Below are 24,642 nucleotides of genomic sequence, written 5' to 3'. Positions count from 1 at the left end.
TGGCTTGGTGTTTGATACAAACATCTTAGCCAGTCCGCAGGCAAAACACATTGCTGAGGGAGATAAGGGGAGGGAATTGTGAATAAACCCCACGGCAGTCCTTTGACCACCTTGGACTTCCCACTGCCTCCCTGTCTCCGGCACAGGTTTTCTCAGGACCTGGCTCACTGTCATTTTCCCAATTCAGATTGCTGCCAGGGATTTCACTGCTGAAAGACTCCTGCAGTGCCTCCCAAGTCAGGCGTTCTGGCACGCAGGGCAGCAGCACCACACGCCACGCACGTTGCACACCTCTGCGCCTTTCGGGTGGGCTCGTGTGACTTCTGTAAAGCCTTCAGAGCTCTGCACCAAACACTCACCTGTAACCAGCGAGGGTATAGTTGCATGCAGCCTGTCGTGTGCACACACAGCGTATGAGGGAGAGTGCTTGCAGATGCAGCGCTATGCTGCTACCTGAGCAGCATTTGGTACCTCTGCAGCATTGCTGGCGCGGTAAGAGACCCGGAGATGCTTGCTGGTACAGTAAGAGACCTGGGGATGCAGGTACGCACCCGCACCTGTCTCAGTGGGTGCACAGCAGGCACCCCGAGGCGTACGCTGCTATAGGAAGGGAAAGTAGGGTGCTGGGGACCAGGCGTCCCAGGCAGCTGTGCTCGGGGCCCTGTTTTTTTGGAGAGAAGTGGAGTTGTTGGCGTGTGATGATGTCACGCTCAGAGGGAGGGAAAAATAAATAAATAAATAAATAAAATTAAAAAAAAAAAAAGAGGAAGAAGGGAGAAGATTGCGGTCCTGACGCCAGGAGGATGCAGCACACCGAAGAGGGGCACGGCAGGGATGCTCAGCACCTGGGGGGCTCCCGGGGGGGCTCCGAGCCCGTCCCGCTGGGTCCCCCGGGGGAGGCATCGAGGCTGGGGGGGGGGAGAGGGAGGTGGCAGCCTGGGTGATGTCATGGTTAACCCCTTCCTCCCAGGGCCCGCCGTGAAGTTGGAGGAAAAACCCGCAGTCCCGGCATGGCTCTCGGCCCCGAGCAGAGGGAGGCCACGGCGGTAATGCGATTTCTTTCCTTCCGCAGGGCTGCTCCCGAGGAGCTGTGTTTCGGGGCGAGCCGAGGGCATCGCACGTCGCCCTCCCCGCGTTGCGCTCTGAGGGGTCGACTCCGGCTTTTTCGCCTTGGGTTTGCCAAACACCTTGCCGGTTTGTTTGAAGTTTTGCCAGGGTAGTTTTGAGTTTTATTTTTTTTATTTTTTGTCCGTAGCGTGAATCCGTGTCGGTGCAGGAGAGAGTTTAGCATGCAGCATTTCTGCGACTCGCTGGGGAGGGAGATGCGGAGGTTGCCAAGCTGCCTGCACGGGCTGCACTGGACTTTTAATATCACAGGTGGAGGGATGGAGGGGGGCTCAGCTGGTGTTTGCGCTGGTAATGGATGCTATTTAATGCTGCTTGGAAGAGGCAAGCGGACTTCTATTTAACTGTGTAGGTAGAAATGCATCCTGCCTTGGTGACAGCTTCTTCTCCTTTGATTGCCAGGTTTTTATTATGAGCGCTTTAATTCTAATGAAACTGGATGGAAAATGTCAACAGAAGATGTTCTGACTGTTAGAGGCAGCGGATGCGTATAGATTTCTTAGCGGCGTGCATTAACCACTCGTGTGCTGCACCCTCCATTGCACTTGCCCTGTTGCTGGCTTTGATAGAAATCGCTGGGCTGCCGGGCAGCTCCGTGGCCAGCCAGCAGCACACAGGCTTGTTCTGCTCACCAGCTCCTGCAATCAGCAGCAGCAGGCAAGCTGTTTTCAGATAAATAAGGTTTTTAAGACAGGTCCTTCAAAGGTGAAGCGGCTTTGCTGAAATGGCAGGCAGGGAAGAGCATCCCCAGTTCATATTTTCAAGTGTTCCTCTGCTGGTGCCGCTGGCACAGCTTGGGTTTGTGCTTGCTGTTGCTGCTGCATGGTAAGAAGGCAGAGGGTGTAATGCTGAGGGTCCAGCTGGCTGTGGAAGTTGTATAATATTCCCCTCTGAGCTCTCATTTGCTGGTAGTAAGGTTTGCTTGTCTTCTCATCCAAGAGAACATGAGCAATATCCGAGGAGGCCAGACCTTAGTTTTGCTTAGGAGGAACTTGGGACATGTATGTGATAACCACGTACCTCCTGCTGTAGCCTATCATGGCATTTGTGTATTTAGAGCTGGGAAATCTGGGCTCGAGAATGCATAGAAGAGAAATGGGAACATCATGATACCTATCAAATATGAAATGTTCCTTCAGGAGGTTCCTGCTGATGATAAAGGCTTGGGAAATCTGTTACTGCCCTTGAGAAAGCTCTCAGTGAAGACCATCTGGGAGGAATAAGGCATTCTTTTACCAGCTATCATGAAGATGCTGGCAGCTTTCAGAAGGTCATTTTTAACTCCTCCCCCTGCAACATGCCATGGTGCAGAGGGAAAGTAAATCTGGTAACCTTTCTCTTCTGCCAGTCCTCCCAGCGTGAGCCTCGGTGTTGGAACATGCAACTCGGAGCCAAAAGCCAGGCTTTCAAAATGGCATGTTCGTATCGGTCTGGTTTTCATCCAGATAGATGCTTGCTGGTTGCTGATAGGGCTTATGTGGGGGCTGTGTGCCTGGCAGGTGGAGGGACTGGATAACAGGCAGTACCGAAGTCGTCACCATGGCATATGGAGGCTTTCCGTCTCTCCACTGCTAGGCTGTATCTGCTGCTGTGGGTAGGCAACTTTATTTTCCTTGGATTTCAGTGTGGCACCCTTCACCAGCAGGAAAATAATGCATTTTGAAAAGGTGAGCAAAGAACTGTGCACCTGGAGTAAGCGTCTCTTCATCCTCCTCCTTTGGAGGCTCACCTATTCCCCCTGCCCCGTGCCTGGAGTATCTCAGGGCTCTAGTTCTGGCTTAGTTGTGTCAGCTCAGTTCATCTGAGGATAGAAATTGGGAATTCATGTCACTAGAGATGGAATCCGCTACCCAAAGAAGAGGGGAGCTGCATGTGACTGCAGCTGCTGAGCCCGCTTCTGCAGCCTTCCCCGTTAGGAGCCAGCTGACTTTGCAGCAGGGAAGGTTAGGGAGACCTTTCCAAGTGCAAACAGAAATAAAGCACTGGGACAGGCAGCCTACACAGCCTGCAGGATCTCGTTCTCTAAGGCTTTTAAAGAACAAGAAAGAATAAAGTTGGGGTGGTCTAGAAACGCTTGCTCCAATTTAGAGCAGTGAAATTATACTCGGCTTTGCTCTTTGACCTTTTTAGGGCAGATTCAGTCACACGAGTCAAAATTCACTATAGGAAACATCTTCTGGGCCTGGGGGTGGGCACCTCACCTGCTCTTCATAGCGCCTTAGCCGTGGTTCAGTGTTGAAAAACGGACTAGACTGTTCTCTCGTGGTTCCTTCCTGCCCTCCATTTGTGCTGCAGTACGACACAACCCCGCTGAGGTCCTGCCACCAAGGGATTGAGAATGGTTCAGTCTCCAAGCCCATTCAGCTGTAAAACTACTGATACTGTCAGAAAAAGCATCTCTGCCACATGAGTGGACATGGCTTTTAGGAAATGGGAGGCAGTGCACAAGAGTGACTGCAAAGGTTGTAGCATCCTTCTGAACTTTAGTGAACTTTGGGTCTTACAGCTGGCAGCCGTGCTTGCTTAAATGAGACTCTGGTCAAAACCACGCTTGTTTTTTTCGGAGAACATTGAGGCAGGGGAGCATGAAGGAAGAAAACTTCACTTGTGTGATGTAGTTGACCACTGCCCACGAGGAAGCACTTTTTTCCTCCTGTAACTCTAGCAAAGTATGACTTCCTATCTCCAAAATAATCCTTCTGAATGCATACGTGATTGATTTTACTGACTGTGCCAGTTCTTCTCACCTTGTCTTGTCTTCCCAGGAGAGGACAGCGTAAGCGGGGAGTGAGTTCAAGGTTACAGGTGTGTCAGGTACAGCTGTGTTTTATGGGGCATGCAATGGTGATTGAAGCTATAGAAGTAGATAACAAAATGGACTGAGGCCGGGTACCAAAGCCACCCCAGGAGGCGAGGAAGTCCATTTCAAGGGGTGGGATCACGTTGTCCTAGGAAGGGCTCCTTATCAGCACTGCAGAGAAAGTACAAGTAATTCACAGTCCTTGTGAGTATGTGTGGGGGAGGAGGAAGAAAAGAACCTCCCCGTTCCAAATTTAACAATGAGTTCAACTCTGTGCGTGTGACCAAGAAACACTGAGGTCAGGCGTCTAATTGCATTGATGCCATTGCCATCCAAGTAATTATCTTTTCCCCCCTGGCATTTCAATAGGGTAAAGCTGAGGTGGTTTTGGACTGCTGGAGTCTGCTAAGTCAGAAACTAGGTAACCTCCGTGGCTTGCCTACCAGGCTGTCTCTTCTCCTCTGGGCCCTGTTGGTAGAGCAGGCAGTGGCTATATTCCTCTGGGAGTTTTTTTTCTAGGCTACATGTTTGAGTTGGGAAAAATCCTTGTAATCGCCTCAGTTCTTGGAAGTAACAAGAGCAACTCCCCGTGCAGCAGCGTGTCTTTGGTAATAACGCTTGAAGTGACGGGGATTTCCAACTGCATCCGCGTGTTGTATGCAGAGGTTGGCTCTGCGTCTGCTGCAGATGGGAGTGGGATCGAGTACTACACATCACTGTAACAGCACATAGTGAGGATGGGTGATTCTGGTCGTTGTGATACATGCATGAATCTTAATATCTTCAGTCATTTTGGGGGATAAAAGATGCTGGTGACATGTGGTGTTTAGGTGGTGGCAGCTTCTATACATAAGACTCCACCATCACTGCTGGAAAACAGCCCCCCTTTCCTTCAGCCTCCTAACAGCCACGCTCTCGATGCCAGATCTTATTGGAATGAATCAACCTCAGAGGCTGCTCTTGAGAGTGCTTTTAAAGGCTGTCAGTTAGGTTGGAGACGAACACAAGAACAATTTGCTGAAATCTGAAGCCATTTTGTGACCCTTGCATTTTGGGAACCCTCTGGATATAACTGTAAAACGCTGTGCTGTTTTCTGCCAGCGCTTGAAGGAGGGGAAGAAGCAGTGGGAGAAAAGGCTAGTTCTGTACAATTTCCCCTTCACTCAGGGAAGACCAGCGTTTTCCTCCAGGTTTACACAACAGTGCTGCACATCGATCACCTTGTAATGATAATAGCAGACAATCTTCATAATAGCGATAGTCTTCACATACAGCTGCAGATTTCTTCTTTTTTCCCCCTGTTTTTAGCACAAAGTTCATCTGATGGCATTAGGAGTCTGTTTTGTTCACGTCTCTGCCTGTCTCCCCCAGCATAACCTCACTGCTAGCTATCAGCGCCAACTTTTGCTAAGAGGAAAGGTGATGTACCAATGGCAGAGTATGGAGATTCACGTTTACCCGTTGTTGTACCTCAGCTCTTGTGTACCTGACAATGTTTTTTTATTTATTTATTTTTTTATTTATTTTTTTTGCACTGCACAGGCAATCAAAATTTATCTTCCAAATTAAGACTGTAATTATATTTTGATAAAGATCTGGCAATTCAGTGAGAATGAAATTTTAAGGGTTGCCGGGATACAGATGACTCTGGGTTATGGGGAAGCGTTTGCATGTGGAATACTAATCAGCCAAGGTTGTTCGGCATCCTTATCTAGACTTTTCCAATAGTGCCTGATAACGCAGGCAATCAAGTGTTTGTTTCTTTGCTATTATTCTGGCAAAGCGATTAAAGATGCAGGCTGTCTTTTATGAATGAAAAGGTGTCATGCTCGACATGGGCCGACACAGATATGTCCCTCTGCTCGACGTGCACACACAGTGGGTGAATGGAGTGCTGGCTATGCCCACACTCCTGAGCCAGCCAAAATGAGCCTCGGCTTGCTTCTTCAAAGGGAGCTGGAGGATGTGTCAGGGGTCAGCGTGGAAGAGGCACAAGCACCAGAGCTGGTGGGCTGGGCTGGATGGCTGCAGGGAGAGCAGTACCGTGGAGCAGGAGGTGGTGGACATGCAGGTGCCAAAGGGAAGGGCACAGCTCGCGTGCAGGTGCTTCTTGTGCCGGCCCCACAGCTCGGCCTCGGCGCTGCAGGCTGATCACGGGAGAGCTGCAGCACTTTCTGTCTTTAAGCCTCTGCATGTGACACTAATTAGTTATTATTGAAAGTTATTGCTATTCAATACTGAGGCCTGCTGACAAGGTATGGTGTGCTGTCTGCTGTGGCAGCACCTGCAGGCCTCAGTGGTCCATCCCCAGTGTTGCAGGCTCTTGGCAGCCCCAAGCACTGTCCCAGCTCAGCTCAGCCACCTCCAGCAGCAAGGCTGGCTGTGTGGTGCATGGCATCTCCTTGCTAGGCCTCAGTGCCATGCTGCCTGCTTCAAAAACCAGCACGTGAAGGCAGGCTGGTAAGGGAAAGACGTATTTTCCCTTGCACTTGGTCCACCGCAGACATCCTCTCTCAGCACCACCATACCAAGTCCTTTTTTTTCCAATGTCTTTACTACAGAACAGAACAATTCTATGACTCGACAGCTTTTTCAATTAACTGAGAAACAGTACATTATATAACAGCAAAATAAGTGTTCTGGGGGGATGGCAGCTTCATCTGACATCCCACTTCTGTCCCAGTGGCAGGGGGAGCAGGCGCAATCCAGAAGCCTGGGGTTAATAAGCATTTTGGGAAGACATGGTCTGTTTGAGGTGCTGCAGCTGTAATACAAGACAAAAAAAAAGTGAACACCTTCAGTAATACATTGGAAGGGCTTTAAACTATGAGGTGTGCACTGCTCAAATGGCAGTCTCCTGAAATTCAACCTGCACATGCACTGCTGTGCTTTCTTTCTCATCCTGTAATAATGCCTGGATATATGTCACCCTTCTCAGGCAACTCCAAAGCTGCAGGGCTGTGACCAAACCCAAATCTTACCATTTGCTGTAAGCTTTGAGACAGGCCAGAGAAGAGTGGTTTCCATCTCAATATCTGACTGACTGCTCTACTTTGCTGTCTTGGCAGCACTGGGTGCCTGTTTCATATGAGGCAAAATAAAAAAGAAGTAAATCTGTAAGTCATACATCACTACATAAATGTACCAAAAAGGGTTTAGCCAATTTGGATGCATTTCCCTATTCAGCGGCTGACTGATGTGTCAGTCTGTTTTACTGCAGCTCCATGCCCTGAGCTCACATCACTGTTTTCCCACAATGCAGATTTTACATTTCATTCAGTTTTTCTTCTGCTTGTTCTGCAGTGCCTCTTCGTCACACCTACATCTAGTTGGGAAAGCAAGTTGGGAAGGGAAAGAGAGTGAGAGCAAAGGAAGCTAGGCTTTTGCTGCAACCTTAGCAGAAGCAGTGATGCATGCAGAAGCACAGCAGCTCTGCTTTACCAACTGATACATTTGGAGGAACATAACAAAAGCAGTAGAGGCTAGAGCACGGTAACTATTTTGTTCTTTATGGTCTCTTTTTCTACATCAGGAGGCCATGCGATACCCTCTCGGCTGAACAGTGAAGGAAGGAAATTGGTGTTTCCATGGCCGAGTCAGTTTTCAGGTCCCTGATGATTTCTGATGCCAGCATCACAGTGAAGTCTCATCAGGATTCTTGGAAACTTTTTTTGGAGACAGACAGAGCCCCCATCTTCTGGCAGCTGCTGCTTAAACAGAGGCACTGTGCAGTTGGGGATACTTCGAAGAGATGCAATAAGCTTTATTTATGCTATAAATTGTCTTCTGTGGGCTATCAGAGTAGGATTTGGTACACAAAATGTCCTTATGACCTCTGGAAAAGGCCTTCAGCTGGGCATGAGAAGTATTTACCAAGAAGGTCAAGTGGGGAAAGATCAAGGGGGGAAACTTCAGGCAACAAGACTGGGGAGTAAAAGCTGTAAGGCAACAGCATCCCACACTTTTAAGTCCCTTTCATGTAGCCAGACCCTAAAAGGTTGCTTTTCCCTTACCAAGTCCGACTGAACATATCTAAGTCCATTTTCTTCATTACCCATTTCTGCTTGTACAAAGGTATTGGACAAAGCTTTGAAAACTGTGTGATCTTTGACTGCTATAACTGTGCCAGCCAAAGCCCCTGCTAACATTTATCAGCATAACGTGTCTTTTTGATGAATATGGGGGTGTGAGGAAATAGGCTTACTGCTAAAATGCAGTTATGTCTGTGTAGCCGCAGCCACTTTGCCAGCGTAATGTATTGCAGAGAGGCAAAAGTAATTTTAACATATCAAAACCCAACGAACCTTCATAGTTTGAGAGCGGAAAATGACCCCAGATAACACAGCTGGAGTCGGTAAGAAGCTGAATTATTGCCAGAAGGGGGTGAGCTCGTGTGTGCAGTACGCCGCCTGGTGCTCCCGCACACAACTCCTGCACGCAGTCAGCTGCCCGGCTTGGAGATTTGAGGAAAGCAGAGTTCAGGTATAAAACCAGGAAAACTAGAAGACTGTTGGTATGAATTTCGGGATGAAACTTTTGTCATCAGGAGCTATGACAGTGAAACCAGCTGCTAGGAGGCACCAGGCTGCAGGGATCCTACACTCTGTGTCCACAAGTAAAAGGGCACCGAAGGCAAAGCAATATGAGCATCTTGTAGCCACCCCTTTAGCAAATAATTCCCTTAGTTATCATGGATGTCACCATAGATATCAATAGCAATAGAACTGGGATTCTTAAAACCTTAAAATTTACTCCACTGTCCTGTAAAAGTATCTGCAAAATAAATTGTTTTCTGGGTCACAATGAGAACCCTCAAAGTTTAAATATTTCCTCTTGACAGACTGAATGAAGGTAAGTCTAAATGTTTACATAAAGTAGGAAGAGTTGTACTAAATGTTGGCAGGCTTCTCTGTCCCTTGGAAAGTGAAAAAGCATTGAAGTGTTTGTAAAATGTTACTGATGAGCAAATATTACAATGAGGAAAGGAGTCAGGATGCTAATAGAAGACAAAAAAAAGAGAACCCAAATGAAAAACAATGAAATTAATCTCTCCCTAGCTACCATTTTCATAGCTAAGTAGTAGCTGTACCTTTTAGAAATGTTTTCTTCTGTGCTGTTGCATAGAATCCCATTTTTTGGATAAAATGAGAGCGTGCTGAGAATGCCAATGCCTGAACCTCAGATGTAACTCTGTGTAATGGAGAGATCGCCAAGCAGTGACCTCACCCACACTAACTATGCTCAGAGTTACTGCATCCCACAGGAAATCGATACTTGCTAATATGAACAAACACGAAGATGGAATTATCAAACTGCCAAGTCAGGGAAACAATCCTGATTTTCAGGAACCAGCTGCGATTTTAAAGGAGTAGTTAGAAGAACCTCGAGTGATACTAAACCTGGCAATTGATTAGTGAATTCATGCGTCTCCCCGTGCTGCGTGGGTTAGGATTCTGGTAGAAATCAGCCAGGGAGCTCTGCTGCCTCTATTTTTTTTTTACTGGGCATGGCAGGTTAATTCTGAATAATGAACCACCCAATATTTATCCAGGCCGGCATTTTGGAGCTGCTTGCAAATGGCAGAGGTTTGTTGTGCCGTGGCATCCTGTGGATCCAGAACCACAGGACGGGGAACACACACCACAGCTTTTCTGTCAAGGTTAAAAAGTATTCAAGCCTACTTTTGTCTGAAAGAATATAGCACTATTAAAAAAAAAAATAAAATAAAATAAAATAAATAAATAAAAAGTAGTTTTGGAATAGCACACGAAATGAGGGGCCTATTATTGTGTAAGTACTGTGTGTGTTAAGTGAAAAGAGTGATTTCTGCCCTTCAGAAAGAACAGAGACAAGGCTAGAAGGTCCCTGGGAGAAGAAGAAATGGCTGTGAAGGCCAGGAGGTGATTTGCCCAGGGCCAGAGCTGGGATCTGCCTGCATATCCACCTAGTGGACCAACCTGCATGTCCAAACCACAGCCACCACCATTTGAAAATGCTGCCTGAAAGAACAGAAAATTCTTTCCTTTTTGCTGCATACCAATTCCTGTATTTTCTTCTTCTTCTCTTTCTCTCTCTCTTTCTTTTTTTTTTTTCTAATTTTTAAGCTTAGAGGCACAGATAAGAGCTTGTTTTCATATTCTCTCTAACACCCTAACAATACTTGAGATGATACATAGAAAATAAGCAGATGGCTGCAAACTGATCTGTATTTGTATATAAAATGTCTCTGACTTAACAAAAAATATACATATTATATAAAAAAAAAAGTTGGCTGGGGTGGCTCCCCCCGCTCTGTTGGCAGATGCTACGGGATTTGATGCGATGTGAAGCCTGATTGCCACCTCCCCCAGACAGCATCCTGCCGGATCAGGGCTGGGCTGTAACCGTGGGTGTCGTCTGCCTTTTGCTGTTCACTGCGTAGAGCATTTCAGCCTCTAGTGCAGTCTGGCACCTCTTCCAGCACTTCTTTTTTTAATGCCGCTTGGAAAACCCACACAAAAGGGAGAGCAGCAAAGAGGAGAAGGCAGTAAAGAGAGAGCCAGCTAGGGCCAGACCTGATGTCCTTGTGTAGCCACAGTGTCCAGAGGCTGAGAGAGGACAGGGCAAGGACAGCAAAATTTGACCCCTGGTCCAGTTTATTGGCTCACATTTCTAAACACAGTTGTCCCCTTCTCATAAAAATGAGTTTATTTGTTCAGTCTCTTGGACAGTGCTTCACATTTTGAGTGACCGCTTGAGGTGATCCTGGTCTCCTGCAAAGGCAGCATCTCTCTTCTTCGTGCCTGGCAGTGCTGGGGCACCTTGGCTGAGCACAGTCCATCTTCCTGTAGTCCTTCCAGGGTGACCAGGGCAGGACAGGCTCCTCCAGAGGACTTCCCAGAGCTCTCTGTGGCTCATTCATACTCAAAATCAGAGGGGAGCCTAGCTGCTAGCTGTAGAAGTACTCCAGGGAGACGAATCTCCCATGGGAAGAGTTACTTTTGTTATTACCTTCCATCGTCTGCTTCTTTCTGCTTGGAAGTGTTGTCAGCTCTGCTCCCTGTGAACAAATCTACGTTTCCCAAGGGTGCTTTCTCCCGTGATTCACCATTCCACTCCGCACGTGATACATTAAGGTCAAACTCTTTTTTCTACTTGATGACCCCATCTTTTACTTACACTTCCTGCATGATCGTTTTAATGACAATGCTCTTTTTCCCCTCTCCTTTTTGCCTTTCCTTTTTCCTCTCTGGAAAGTGTATCCTGGCTTAATTTCTTTTCCTGTGGCTTTTAAAGCGGATTATTTCCTGCCGTTTATTTTTATTTAATTTTCATCACTGCTTGCAATTTAGAGTTTGAAAGCTTCCTGCCCGGTGTTGCAGGCCAATGTTGCTCCTCAGCAGGATTCCTGATAGTTACCTCTGGATATTGGCACCCGGCATTTTTGCACTGGTTCTGGCTAGCTGCAAGGAAACATCCCCATTTCATCACACTTTCTGTTTTATGTTTCAGGGACAGCACTCAGTACACGGTCATAATAACACGTCTGACCATGCTTAAAGGGTGATCATTTCATATGTACATTAAGCTAGCAACCCTTTGCCACCCTGTGTATTTGCTGTACTAAACCCAGTGTGTTGAAAGCTGCCTTGCACTGAGTCCAACACACACACAAGCACAGATGAGTTAAAAATGTGCAAGAATTTGCTGTTTGCTGTTATGTCCTGACTGAAAGCTCTTGACAGGGAATGGTCCAGAGCCCTGCAGCATCTGACAAATGCTGGAGCTCTTCAGCAATTGTGGCTGCTCAAAAAAAAAAACAAAACCAAAAACATGTCAGAACTCAGTTAGTTCTTCTGCATAAATATGTGGCTTAACAATATAAATGTGAGTGCAAACAATAGGGTATGGTTTGGGCTCATAAAGCCGCATTAGCCATAACAATAAAGGGATAGTCTATGTTATAATCTTTATTAACACCTTATGACCCTTTACAAGAAGTAAATGTTTAAAAATTTATTTTAGCGTGAATGTTTTCAAGCTGCATTTTCTGTGCTAGTTGCCATCGGCTGTGATGTCTCAATCCAAGCTAGGGGTTAGCTGGTTAGTATGAGCTGTAGAGGCTCTGCAGCTGGCATGGTAACAGGTTTGCGTCCTCTGCAGCATCATGCAAGGGGATGTGGCTAACAAACAGTGCTGACCAGTTGGTCAGGCGTGCAAGCTGGCATTTACCATTTGGTGCTCGTTTGCCATTTTAGGCATGCAAGGGCCTGAAATGCAGTAGAAAAACAGTTCAACGCCTCAGAAAAATATTAGTACCTAAGGTGAGCAAGCTGAGAACATATTATTCAAACAATAATAACAGTGGGAAAATAGCTTGTCTTGACGTAAGCCATTCGGTTTGAAGTCTAGGTGCACAATGTCACTGACAAAAGGCTCCAAGACTTGTGTAGGATCTGGTGCCCCAGGGGCTAGTTCTGGGATATGACCTTGCTGGTGCAGCACCCCCAGGTGCAATGGACGAGCTGTGGACCCATTTTTCCTGAAATGTCTTTGGAGTATGGAACCAAGGGCTTGAGGAAGGGAAAATTGCTGTGCTCTCCCCATCTTACAAGGTTAACAAGATTCCATCTTGAATTTCTTTCTTAATATTTTTTTTTTAATTTTATTTTTTGGATAAAATCTATTTGATTGAGAAGGTATCAAAGGTGGGGGGGGGGGGGGGAGGAAAATCTATATTTTCAGGCAGCTCTCCTTCCCTGTATAAAACAACAAAGACTGTATTTAGTCTTATTTCAACAACTGAAACTCCTCTGCAAGTTGGCCAGCCGTGTTACTTCTTCCCAGCTGGCTGCTCAAAGTGGCTCCCTGAACCCTTCTGGCCCTGCTTGCTGTAATGTTTTACAGAACTGTCTTGTCAGAAGTGGGACTGAAGAAGGATGTTGCCAGACGGTGTAGAAATGAGACCTCCCCCTCGTCGCCCTGAGCTCCTTTGTGCTAGGTGCTCTGCACACCCAGTTCAAACTTGGCTGTACAGAACTGTGCACTCAAATAAATCACTTGTGAGGTTGAGGCCAAAAGGAACATCTGAGAGGGGTGGTGATGAATGTCTTAGGTATTCACTGAGCTGGGAAAGTCTTTTGTTGGAAGGATGCATGAAGAGCTACCTGGTGAACTAGTTGGATCTTCAGCTTCGCCCGTGTGCTAGGCCAGCCTTGGGCCATCATCAGGGTGGCATGGGAATAACCCAGTGGTGTTGCACACATGATTGTTGCCACCTGAGCCAAGACACAAGCTGCTTTTCTTTTATGGGGAAGAAGATTCAGTGGTGTGGCCATGACCCCAGGAGCAATTAGAGACCTGGGAGCGAGCCATGTGTCTCAGTGCCTCTGCAGGAAGGCAGTGATGGGGCTGCAGGAGCTGCACAAATGTTTCCTCAGGAGACAAAAAAAGAGTTGCCTTCGGCCCCTCTGAGATGATTGACTTTCTGTCTTTCCCTGGATGCCTGTGAGTAATTCAGAGGAGCATGTGTGGCAATAGTAGCCTAGTATTTACTAAATATAATTGGAAGAAACTGTTGCTACTTACCTCAACTCGCAGCTAAGCGGTACTCAGGGCATCTAGCCAAGCACAGTGAAAAAGACTGATGGGGAGGAAAAAGTGTGAAATCTGAGCCACCGTTTCTGCTCCTAACACATGGCTTGTTGTTCCTGACTTCTGGGGGCTTCATTTCTCAGCCTACGTGCAGTGCCAGTGGAAGGGAAGAGGGGCCCTGCTTGTTCTTTTTGTGTGAGAACTCTTCAGTCTTGTTTTTCGCTTGGGAGCAGCTTCTGACCTTGGTTACTGGCTTCCCCCCTGCTACTTGCTGAAGACAAGGGGCTTAAATATGCCTATGAGGAAAGTGTCTCTCCTTCTCCTCCCTCCCAGGGAAACCTTCATTATGGGACTGTCCCTCCCACCTCCAACACATCCTCAGGTCTCCATCACCCAGAAACCACCCTGTTTTCTAACTCTTGATTTTTCTTAATCATAATCACCTTGCTAATGGCAATTATAATTATTCACAAATAATAAAGGCAGTTCTTTTTTTCTGGAGGACAGATAACGAATGTTGTAAGTTCACATATGACAAATGAGATCTCAGGAGCCATTAAAAATAATAACGGGGGAAACATTCTTAGAAAAACATCCCCCGTACTTTTACACGAGATACAAAATGTAACCCGTGTCTCTGGTTTGGTTTTGCTGTTCACATGTCGTAGTGTTTTTCTTCTGTAGAGTGTTTATCACCCTTCCAGACCAGTGACTTCGTCATTACCTGTGGGAAGCCACATCAGGGACTAATAAGATTAAGCAGTGGGGCTACCGGGCTTTATTTCTTACAGGTTATCATCTTGAACGAAGCACAGGTCAGTAGTAAACAAAAATGCTGTCACCTGCTCATGGCCATCTGATGCCCTGTGCAGAATAAGTCGATGCCCTCAATCTGCTGTCTATGAGACAGGCGTGTGTATCACTGCACCGTTGGTGCAGCTGCTGCTGAACGACACTCCTGAGAGCTGAACGGGGAAGGCACGGAGATTGATGGAGACTTGCTCTTACAGCTTTGATGGAAGGCTGCAGATTATAAAGATTTCAAGGAAAATGGAAATATGTTTGCTGTACTTGGAATAAGTCATCTGAATCTTATCTTCCAACATGCCAAACACAGTATCTTCTTTGTTGAGTGTCATCTTCCGTGACTTTTCAAGGCTCCTGGGGTTTTACAGCAGCATAGGTTCTTCGTGTTGTGGATGATGATGTGGAAATACATGTAGGTGCTATGATGTTCAGGCCTCTGGTCTTGAAAAGAGAATCCTTGGCATGGATGCAAAAGGCCCACTGGCCCACTTTAAGTATAAATATTCGGAGAAATATGCAGAGGAATCGAATGTTTTGTGTAGGAGAATAGGCAAGATGCATTAAAACTACTGCAGAAACACTGACCTATGACAAAAGTATGTATAGAATAGATAGAATAGTTCATGAAGAAATGGGCTGCTGGAGAACATGAGGATGTTTTTTTTTTTTTTCACAAGATCTTGAAGGTAAACATTAACCAAGGCAGGTAGCATAGTAAATGAATTTTGTAAAGCTTTGTTCTTGAGTGCTGGCATATGAAATCAAGGTGACAGATCTGAGAGCAACATCACAGTGAACACCACACTTCTGTGTTTTAAAAGGGAAAGCATGATGGTGACCTGTTGGAGCAACTAGGGCAAGCTTAATAGTGATTTGGGATGAGTCAGTACAGGAGAAAAATAGCAGAGCAGTGAGAGAGAATTGCAAAGGATGTATAGAAGTCTGCTTACTGAGTGCATTATAGAGACCATGCACCGCACTGCTGGAGACAAGAGGCTTTATCTTGCTGCATGTCATCGAGAGTGGGAGTAATGTGAGGGGTCAACTTGTGAAGAAAGTTGTGTTGATGAGTGCTGAAAGCACGTCAGATTGAGAGAAGTGCTTTCAGCTAATTAAGAATGTGAGATTGAAGGGCGTCTTGAGACATTGATTTCAGTTACGTGCCACAACATAAACACGCATGTATATATGTACATGTGTCTGATGTCATATCATCCCTAGAACTAACGTGCCATCCCTATCTTTGGGTCCAGTAGCCTTAAACTAGTTGGATTTGGGTGATATTTTTATTAACACTGTTTATCCCTTTGCTATTTTACTGTCTGATTGGCTTTTTTTTTTTTTTTTTTTTCCTCGTGGAGCATGGTAGCAAATGGAAATGAATGCGGACTCATCCTGAAGAGCAGCTGACCTAACATTAGCTTTCAGTTTGCCAGGCAGGACTCAGGTGTTGTCTGCCTGCCCTGCAGGCAACACCAGTGCTGCCTGTGGTATCACTCCCACTCTTTGGTTGAACCACTGAGCTGGGGTGTGAGTCACTTCCCAGCTGGGTCGCAGTCTCTGAAGAAGTAGAATTGAATTAAATGTTTACTTTAATGCATACAAGTGCACAGCTGAAAAACCTTTTGTCTAGTCGTAAGTATTTAGCTGTTCCAGGGATAGAGCTGGACCATGTTAGTAGTTTTGCTTCTCACTTACTAACCTGCTTGCCCTGATGGGCTTCCTGCTATCAATGGCAGAACAAGGACAGTAGAAACACCATGGCTACGCATACATTATTGAGCATTTCAGATGTTTATTAATAGATAAGTGTGTTGCACTCCCTCCAGTGCTCGCTGTCACCATGTATTAGACGGGCAGTGTGCCCAGGAGTATTTCTTCACTGCAGAGCTTGGTGTGATAGGAGTGGGGGTGTACGCACAATTGCACATATTCATAGAGGTGTATAATAACTAGACATGTGCACCTAGAATAAAAATGCCATTCATCTCTCCAGTCTGGTTCATGGGTGAGAAGGGCAGCTCCATTAATGAAACCCCAACAGAAACCTTCTGTCTGTGACTACATTTGCCGGTATTTTGTAGCTGAGAGCACGAAGATATTTCTTTCCCATCCACTCATGGAGGCAGTGCAAAACATAGGCTGGAGAATGGGAGTAAAATGAGAGGAAGAAATCACTGGCAAGAGAAGCTTTGCAGGAATGAAGCGTTAAACATATAAAATGCTGTGCATTTCTGTGAGGTTACCGTCTATCCTGCAGTGACAGCTTTGAAATACTTTGAAATAACAAGTCCCAATCTGGCCACTGTAACTTATTTGACAGAGTTAGGGAAAGCAGTTAAAAATATGTTCAAACACCGCCAGCAGTGACTGAAAGCAGCAAAGCCAAGAATGGGATTAGCATGTGGCACTCTTCACATAAGTGCATATTGCTTAACAGCATAATCTTCTTACGTGTATAAGAATCACAGGCTTCCCAACCCTCTTGAATTGTGTCTGGTTTTGTGCCAGTTAACTGGATACCAGGTAAATGCGAAATTCAAGGATCTTCACGTGAAAATGACATCTAAATTGTATGCTTTCCAATATTTTCATCTTTCCGGATAAGTGAACGCTGATTACGGATGGTGTTTTGTCCACTTGTCCATTTTTTTCTCCTGAATAGCTGTTATTTCCATATGTGTCGCGTAATAGGAGGCAGAGAAGTGTCACAGGGATGCACTAAGAAACTGTGGTTGAAACATGCAACGTTTCACTGTATTGGCAAGAAGTAAAACAATACAAAGAGCATAAGATCGCTGTCTTTCTCAACAGCTTCTGCTCTCAGTAGAGTTCTGCATTTTGCCTGAGTTTGAAAAATTTGCAAATTGTCCATCCATGAGCATAGAACAGAATAATAACTGTGTTCTTGTCATGTAGCTAAGGGCTGAACTTGTGTTGTTGTGTCTCCCCTCCTGCTTTTCCAGAGGGTGGTTGCAACCTGTGTAGGTGCAGCCATGCCAGCTTTGATGTCCATGCGTGAGTGCTGGTGGTGGTGTAGATGTGGTGGTCCAGGCTCCACGTCCAGGCCAGCTGCCCCCTTCATGTCTCAGGGCTGGTGCTGCTGGCATTTGCTCCTTACACCCATCCTGAGCTGGAGACGCACAGGGCACAAAATTCTCAGAAAGAGCAATAATAAGGCCTAGTGATGCATAAGGCCGTTGCAAACCATGTTTTCCACTGTGGGACCCCAGTGAGAAGTAACCCAGGAGCAGACCATCCAAAATGGGTGTCAGTCAGCCCATGGCTGTGGGCACACCAGGAAAGCAGGAAAAAAGACGTGACTGAGGATAGGGGGATCCCATCCTGTCACTGAACAAACCCCAAAGACACACAGGAGCGGTGAGGAAAAGGAGACAGGGATTTTGGCACACAGTTTTCTGTTTCAGTGAGAGTTGGGCATCTCTTGTCTCCTGTCAGAAGCATGCTTACAAAGCCCTGCCAAGGCCTAAGTGCTACCTGCCTCGGCTCTCTGGTGTCCTGGGGCAGCTGGACCACACACCAGCAGGCCCAGGGACAGGAGGACAGGGAAATGCTGTTGGCATTGGTCTGAGTTGGCAAATAGGGGGAAGTGTTTGGGTACACACACAGCTGGCAGCAAGTACAACTGTAGAAAGCAGCTTGTCCCACCTTGGAGGAGCTCCAGGCTGTGTCCCCCCAGGCATCTGTCCGCACTGGGTAGGCCCAGACACCCCCTGTACCATCCCTGGGAGCAGCAGCCCCATAAGGAGCTTCCTTGAAAGTGCTGATCTTGCTGATACTGCACAAAATGTGGGACATGTACAGCAGGGTAGTGACTGTAGATTTTTACCAGCCGTGTAGGCTTAAGCCCCCTAGATTTTACAGCAGAGACACAAGTGCTTAGGGGAAGCATACATTCGAGACATGCAGGGCTATAAATAAAACTCACATCAGACTCAGCACTTGCCTCAATGAAACATTTATGCACTAATATGCATGATGGAGTTGGATGTGTTGCCGGATTATCTGGTATTTGAGGTGAACCGGTGTCGGTCAGAATTCATTTTCTTGTGATGCTTCGCACACAAACTTGGCAGATGGTAGCTCACCTGTGCAGCCTGTGTGGAAGAGATCATGGTTTTGCCTTTTGGAACCAAGGTGCTTTAACAAGGATATGGCAGCCACAGGTTTGGCTTTGCTCGTGCAGGAGCTGGCAGTGTGGTAGCTCTGGGGGATCTGTCCCTGAGCACGTAGGCTCCGTCCTCACTCACCGCTAAAATCCCCTCCAGGCTCTGCACTTTTTCACACCCCACACCAAATTGTGTTTTTGCTTTGAACCAGGAAGCATAAGACATCATCATTTTTTCCCCCTGACGCCTAATGGCAGCTATAATACAGAAAAATATAACAGAAAGTCACGAAACAGAAGGAGCTGAGGGGGGAGGTGAGCGTCTAGAGAAGCAGACGGAGCTGGGGGGGGAAACCCCTGGACCTATCAAGTAAATAGAGCAGAAATCTTTCTTGCTTGGCCTTTGTGGTGTTATTATTAGAACAACCACGCTTGAGTGCACTAAAGCCGCGCAACCTTCAAGCATCTACATGTACCTCTGCTATGGCAGGATCCTTTTTTGCTTTGTTAAAGGAGGAGAGAGAGTGAACGAGAGGACGTGACGACAAGAAGGGTCTGTGAATGATAAATATGATCAGCTTTGATAAAACAGCTATTTGGGAACCCTCAAAAGTCTTCTCAGGAGAGCAGCCATTAGTATACGTCTGTTTGACATTGGTTGTCAGGAAACCAGCCAACGTTAATGGATCCACAAAATGTAATGGAGAATCCATTTAAATGGTCTCTTGTCGTTTTGTCATCCCACAAGACAAAAAACAATTACTTCAGCTTGGGAATGAAATGAACATGATAGTTTATATGATTCACTTGTATGTTCTAAACTGATCGAAGTGCACGCTAACAATATATTAACAATCTGTATCTGATGCCTGGAATGCTTTTCCTACATCTATGCAGGATTCTTTTCTCATTCACTTTGTTGTCCAGCCATTAATAATTTAAAGACCGTGGCTTTACAGTTTCTGTGCTGCTTTATTTACTATGCGTATGATGATGATGCTCAGGGGCTGGAGGCACACACGAGCAAGGCCTTGTTAAAACAGTCTGCAGTGTAAATCACCCAGTGAAAGGAAGCGCTGGCCAAAAGAGATACCTTGCCCCCATTTTACACAACGGAGGCATGGGGAGTCTTACCAATTAACCCAGGCTCTCAGCAGAAGCATGTGGTGAAGCTTTGATGGAAGAGGTCCTCTGCATCTCAGCCCAGTGGTCTTTGACTGCTGAATTGTGCTGTCACGGGGCTGGCTTTCGTTGTTTTAGTGGAGGCAGGAGATACAGCTTTGTGCCCAGAGTGAGATGTTCAGTGGCCTGGAAGCTCGCAGTCCTGGTGGCTTCAGCCCCCAGTGCCCAGCTCCCAGGGCCTGCACCCAAAAATCAGTCTGGATGCCCTTGCAAGGATCACAGGCCAGGTAACAGTCCGTGAGGGTGAACTAGATGCTGGCCCCTCTTTTGACAGGCAGTCACGTCTTCTGATCCTCCTCCGTCACTTACCAGAGGGCTTTTTCCTTCTCCTGCCCCTTTCCGGGACATGGTTCCAGAGCGTCGCTGCTCTGGGGCTGGGATGTGTCTTCCAGCATCCAGCCTGATGGCATTCGAGGCGGGTTTATGCTTCTTTGTCCCTGGGCCAGCATTGTCCTCCGCCCTGCCCAGTGATTCTCCCTCCCTCTGAGCTTCTCCCCGTGCCCCGCAGGCAGAGGACATTCACCCCCTCACAGCTTTTTCGGCAGCTCTTTTCGTTTCTGTTCTGGAGCGCCTAGAAAATCCACTCCAGCTTTTCAATATTTTAAAGGGCTGTCTGGTTCAGTGCGTGTTGTGTAATATTTCTGCCTTCTTGGTGTCAGTAGGGCACATTCCCTGGCACAGTGAATCCGAGTTCCTGCAGGAAAAGAGGATGCACAGATGTGCAGTAACAGGGGTGTGCAGTAACTGGGACCTTACTACAGGGTGCTGTCAGCTGCTCAGTGCCCTATCCTTTCAAGATAAGCAACGGGTTTCCTTGTTATTTTCCTTCTGGTACAGTATTTTTCACAGCTCTGCCAGGTTTGCTTGCTCTTGGAGGCTTGTTGGATGGCCAAGAGGTCGTGCTGCTTTATCTGTGATAGCAGCGTGTGTCTACCGCAGCGAGTGCGGGGCGGGATTGTGTTAGCTTGGTTTCATTTTTAAGTCTCACACAAAGTATGTTAATCCAACTCCTACTCATCTTACTTGTAAAGCGCTGCTGCCAAAGCCAGAGGAGCTTTCTACAAGTTAAATATTGCAGTGAAATCTATTCTACTCTAATGAAATGTCTGAACAGCTCATAAGCAGGTAAAACTTTCCGCTCACTTATTTAGCTCTGTCACAGACAACTACTAGGGCTGCAGTCTAGACAGGCTGTTTCTGGGAGCAGGAAGGAACTGCTTGTGCCTGCCTTTTCATTAGCCCCCAGGGTGCAATCTGCGATCATGAATATCACATATCCTGAGCGGCAGGAGGAACGGGTGGGGTACCATTGCTGTCTCTCACCAGCTCTTGTCCTGAGATGAGCTTCCCCAGGAGGCGATGCAGCTGCTAGAATGGGATCGGGCCAAGTCCCTTTGTGTCTTGGTGCCTTGTCTGTAAAATAGAAGTTGTGCTTGCTTACCCTCAAGGGGTATCCTACAGCCACTACCCACTCCCACCATCCCCTTACGCATTTTTGTCTCACCTTGCTGCAATTCATTGCACCGACAGCACAACCAGTTGCATGGAATGGCAGTGCAAATATGATGGAAATTGAGTAATAACCCATCTGCAAAAATAAACTGCAAAGCAAAGAGAGGCTGCCTGCTGGGCTCCAAGTTTGGGTTGGGGTCAGTGGTGTTGAAGCCTTTAGAACCTGAACTTCAGCAGGTCTATCACCCTCGTAAGGCACCATCTTCATCATGGCACCACAAAGTTTAGCAAGCTGTTTTCTTTCTCATCAAAGAAACCTATAAAGTCTGTCAATATCCTGCACGTGGCAAGGTTCCTGGGTTTCTCCCCTTCTGTGCTCCATCCTTCTCCTACTCTAGATTTTAGCATTTCCTCTTTCTTTCTCCATGCAAAATACTGGCATGCCTTCAGTCTGAGTAAATGCTGTTTTGCATTAATGAAAGCAACAAAACCAGAAAGCATCCCCACCAGAGGTACTGATGTGGACGTGCTGCTGGTGCCCCTTGGCCTCCCACTCAGGGCACGTCCCTTCTTTTTTTGTTGTGGCATGCCGAGGGCCATGCAATGGGGGCTGCTTTTGCCAGGAACTGTAGAAACAGTGTAAGGGGAGGGCCCTGACACAAGACATTTAGATGTAGAGCTCAGTGATATGGTTTAGTGGAGGACTTGTTAGTGTTAGGTCAGAGGTTGGACTCAGTGATCTGGGCGGTCTCTTCCAACCTAGATGATTCTTTGATTCTGTGAAAATATGTGTCATACAAGTGGGCAATGAGGTAGCTGGAGAAGGGGCTGGTGCACAGAGTCATATCACGATTATAGACTGCTGGAAGAGGGCTCTTACCCAAGGAGATTGAAGCTCCTTGGCTGGGCTGGGAACCCCCCGTAGATCCCTCCACCATCCTTCCTCCCACTGCGGTGCCCTGTAAGCAAAGCTCCTTGGCCTTACAAGACAAGGTCTCTTGGACCTGAAACTTTTCTTGCAACTTTCAGAGGCAGCCTTTGTTTTTCTTCTGTAGGGGAACTGAGGTTTTTCTGTCCCTCAGAAGCCCGTGTCCATCACGGGAACCTTTTCTGAGAGGTGACAGCTAGAGGTGCTCAGCAGGATGGGCAGTTAATCTCAGTCAGTACGGGCTGGGAGGCAGCGAGCCAGCAACCTGTGTCAGGACTCAGCCGTGTGTAACGTGATGTAGTGGAAGAGCTACACTGTGTTGGGAAGGAGGGTGGGTAAATGTGGGATCCGGTCCTCTCGCTGCCGTTGTTCAACCATTCTCACCATGGGAATGTCGCTTAGTTTCTTTGCATTTTCATTTTGTTGCCTATAAAATTATCAGCCCGTTAGTCCACACGTTTAACACAGACAATATGTATGCTTGCACCTGCCTGCCTCCTTTACTGGAGGTCTGTGATCTGGCAAAAAGGCGTTATCTAAATGCTAAGTAGCATAATGTCATACAGCAACACGGTGAAGATAACGGTGGTTGTAACTTGGTGGGAGGAAAGCTATAGTAACAGCACTGCTGTTCCAAGCGGGAGCCTTTCCTTTTCAGCTACACCAACACACGAGATGCTCCAAGTCTCACCTGGGCTTCTCTTTGTTTTTTCTACAGCTGTCTCCAACCTGGATGCAGAGAGCAAACTGAGCGTCTATTACCGGGCACCTTGGCATCAGCAAAGAAACATTTTCCTCCCCTCCACCAGACCACCGTGCGTGGAGGAGCTGCACCACCACGCCAAGCAGCACCTGCGAGCCCTGCGCAGAGGTAGGTGCTGGCACGTCCCCGCCAGGCAGCGCTGGGGAGTTTTGGGCACTGCCACGGGGCTGTGGGCACTGCTCTCCCTGGGGAATTAGGGGCTCAGGCTGAGAAATAGGGGTGAAGAAGAAGTTCTGGCAGCGCAGGAGGCGTGTGCCCTCTACGACTTATTTATGGTTACTGGAGGAGATCTGGGGTGGACTTTTTACACGTTTGTTTTACATTCTGGTTTTACGTGTTTTTCTATTAAATTGATATGTCTGAATTGTGAGTATGGGCAAATTGATGCACTGACCCCAAAAGGATGGAGGTACTGAGTGTTTTAATAAGGCCACATCTCTCCCTCTCAATGCTAAACACACGTTAAACAATGCCTCGGCTCCAGGATAGATAAGATTTAACTTCTCAGAGGTTAAACCTGTAGCCCAGTGGTATTAGAGAGAAGCTAATAAGCTCCACAGAAGCTAAGCTGCCCGCCTGGGGTCATAAACAGGATATGGAGCCTCGAGGAGACCTGTGTCCTTCTTAGGTGGCATCTGAGAGCCTGCAGAGAGAGAGAGAGGGATCCCTGCCATACAGGGAATTTACTAAGTGAAACCACTGAAGCCTCGTGTGTTGAAAGTGTTTTGCACCAGCAGCTATCATTGCCTTGCCCATTTATTGTTGTTATTGGGTTATAATAAAAATTACTCGGATCTGGGGAGCATCTGTTGGACGGATGAAACATTCCTGTCAATTCCCACATGTGAACCTCTCAGCAGAGTTTATCTCAGGCCCACACTGTGGGTGCAGGATCTCCTCACAGCACTGCAAAGAGCAATAAGGCAGGATCGCAGTCACGGTCGTGCTCAAGTAGAGCAGAAGTTGGCTTTTCTCTTCTCAGCAGCTCCGCTTTGCAGCCGTCCCAGCGCCAGGCTGGTCTCTGCCTGCCATCTGGTGGGCAGCTCAAATCCTGACACCGGTGGGGAAGGCAGCTGGCAGAAATGCCTCATCGCTTTCAAGCAGCACGGCTCCCTCTAGGCAATTTCCCATCCTCCGTGTTTAAGGGCAGCGGTGCAGGTTCAGCAGGCAGCGTGTCATATCCTGATATTTTTATTCTCTAAATAACTGTGCATATTGAAGTGAAATTGTAATCTGAAATTTGCCCTAAACATGTTTATTGTCTCTCTCCCATTTCTTGTATAATAATTTCTTAATTATCTCTCTATTTAACCAGGGGTAATTCAAACTAAACATTAGATCAGGAAACAGCTATCCATGCTAACAAACGTGGTCGGCTAGACCATAGCTCTGTGCATTAGGTGAATCCATCATCCCCTTCCAGCAACACTGAGCAAACAATAATTACCCAACTCTCACCTAAAATTAGAGATGGGAAATCCACCAGCATTACCCCATTCACATGGAAAATTTCAGACTTGGGAGTGATGCTGGAAGAGGGCTGGGTATTGTGAGCCCATGGTGAAGGAAGACTCCTCTGGGTCAGGAGAAGAGCAATGGGAATTTTGCCAGGATGGGTTCCTCCATGCTGGGGCATAGAGCAGCTGCAGTAAGGACCTCCACAATATCAAGGAATGGAAGGAAGTCCTACCTGAGACTGTGTTTCCCTCATAAGAGTATATTTTATAGGGGTAGAATGCAGGTGTTCATTCATCTTGACTTTCTAAGGCAACAGGAGCTGCAGGTTCCCACTGAGAATCAGGTGCTGTGTCCCAGGCACTTACAAGTTAGCTCCTTTGTCCCTTGGAGTAAGTACCATGTGGGGTGAATTCAGCTTCAGTACA

At 47.0% G+C, this 24,642-nt stretch overlaps 1 protein-coding gene across 1 annotated transcript in view; it reads left to right on the top strand.

The window, feature by feature from the left end:
• The window catches only part of NHS (NHS actin remodeling regulator), a 242,722-nt gene that overhangs the window by 196,120 nt on the left and 21,960 nt on the right, over positions 1 to 24,642 (top strand). The window contains exon 2 of the mRNA XM_032180566.1: positions 22,715 to 22,867. Coding sequence (XP_032036457.1) covers positions 22,715 to 22,867 — 153 coding nt within the window. The remainder of the gene's footprint in view (positions 1 to 22,714; positions 22,868 to 24,642) is intronic.

Source organism: Aythya fuligula, chromosome 1 (assembly GCF_009819795.1).
Source record: "Aythya fuligula isolate bAytFul2 chromosome 1, bAytFul2.pri, whole genome shotgun sequence".
Taxonomy (NCBI): domain Eukaryota; kingdom Metazoa; phylum Chordata; class Aves; order Anseriformes; family Anatidae; genus Aythya; species Aythya fuligula.
This window is presented reverse-complemented; position numbering and strand designations above follow the sequence as displayed.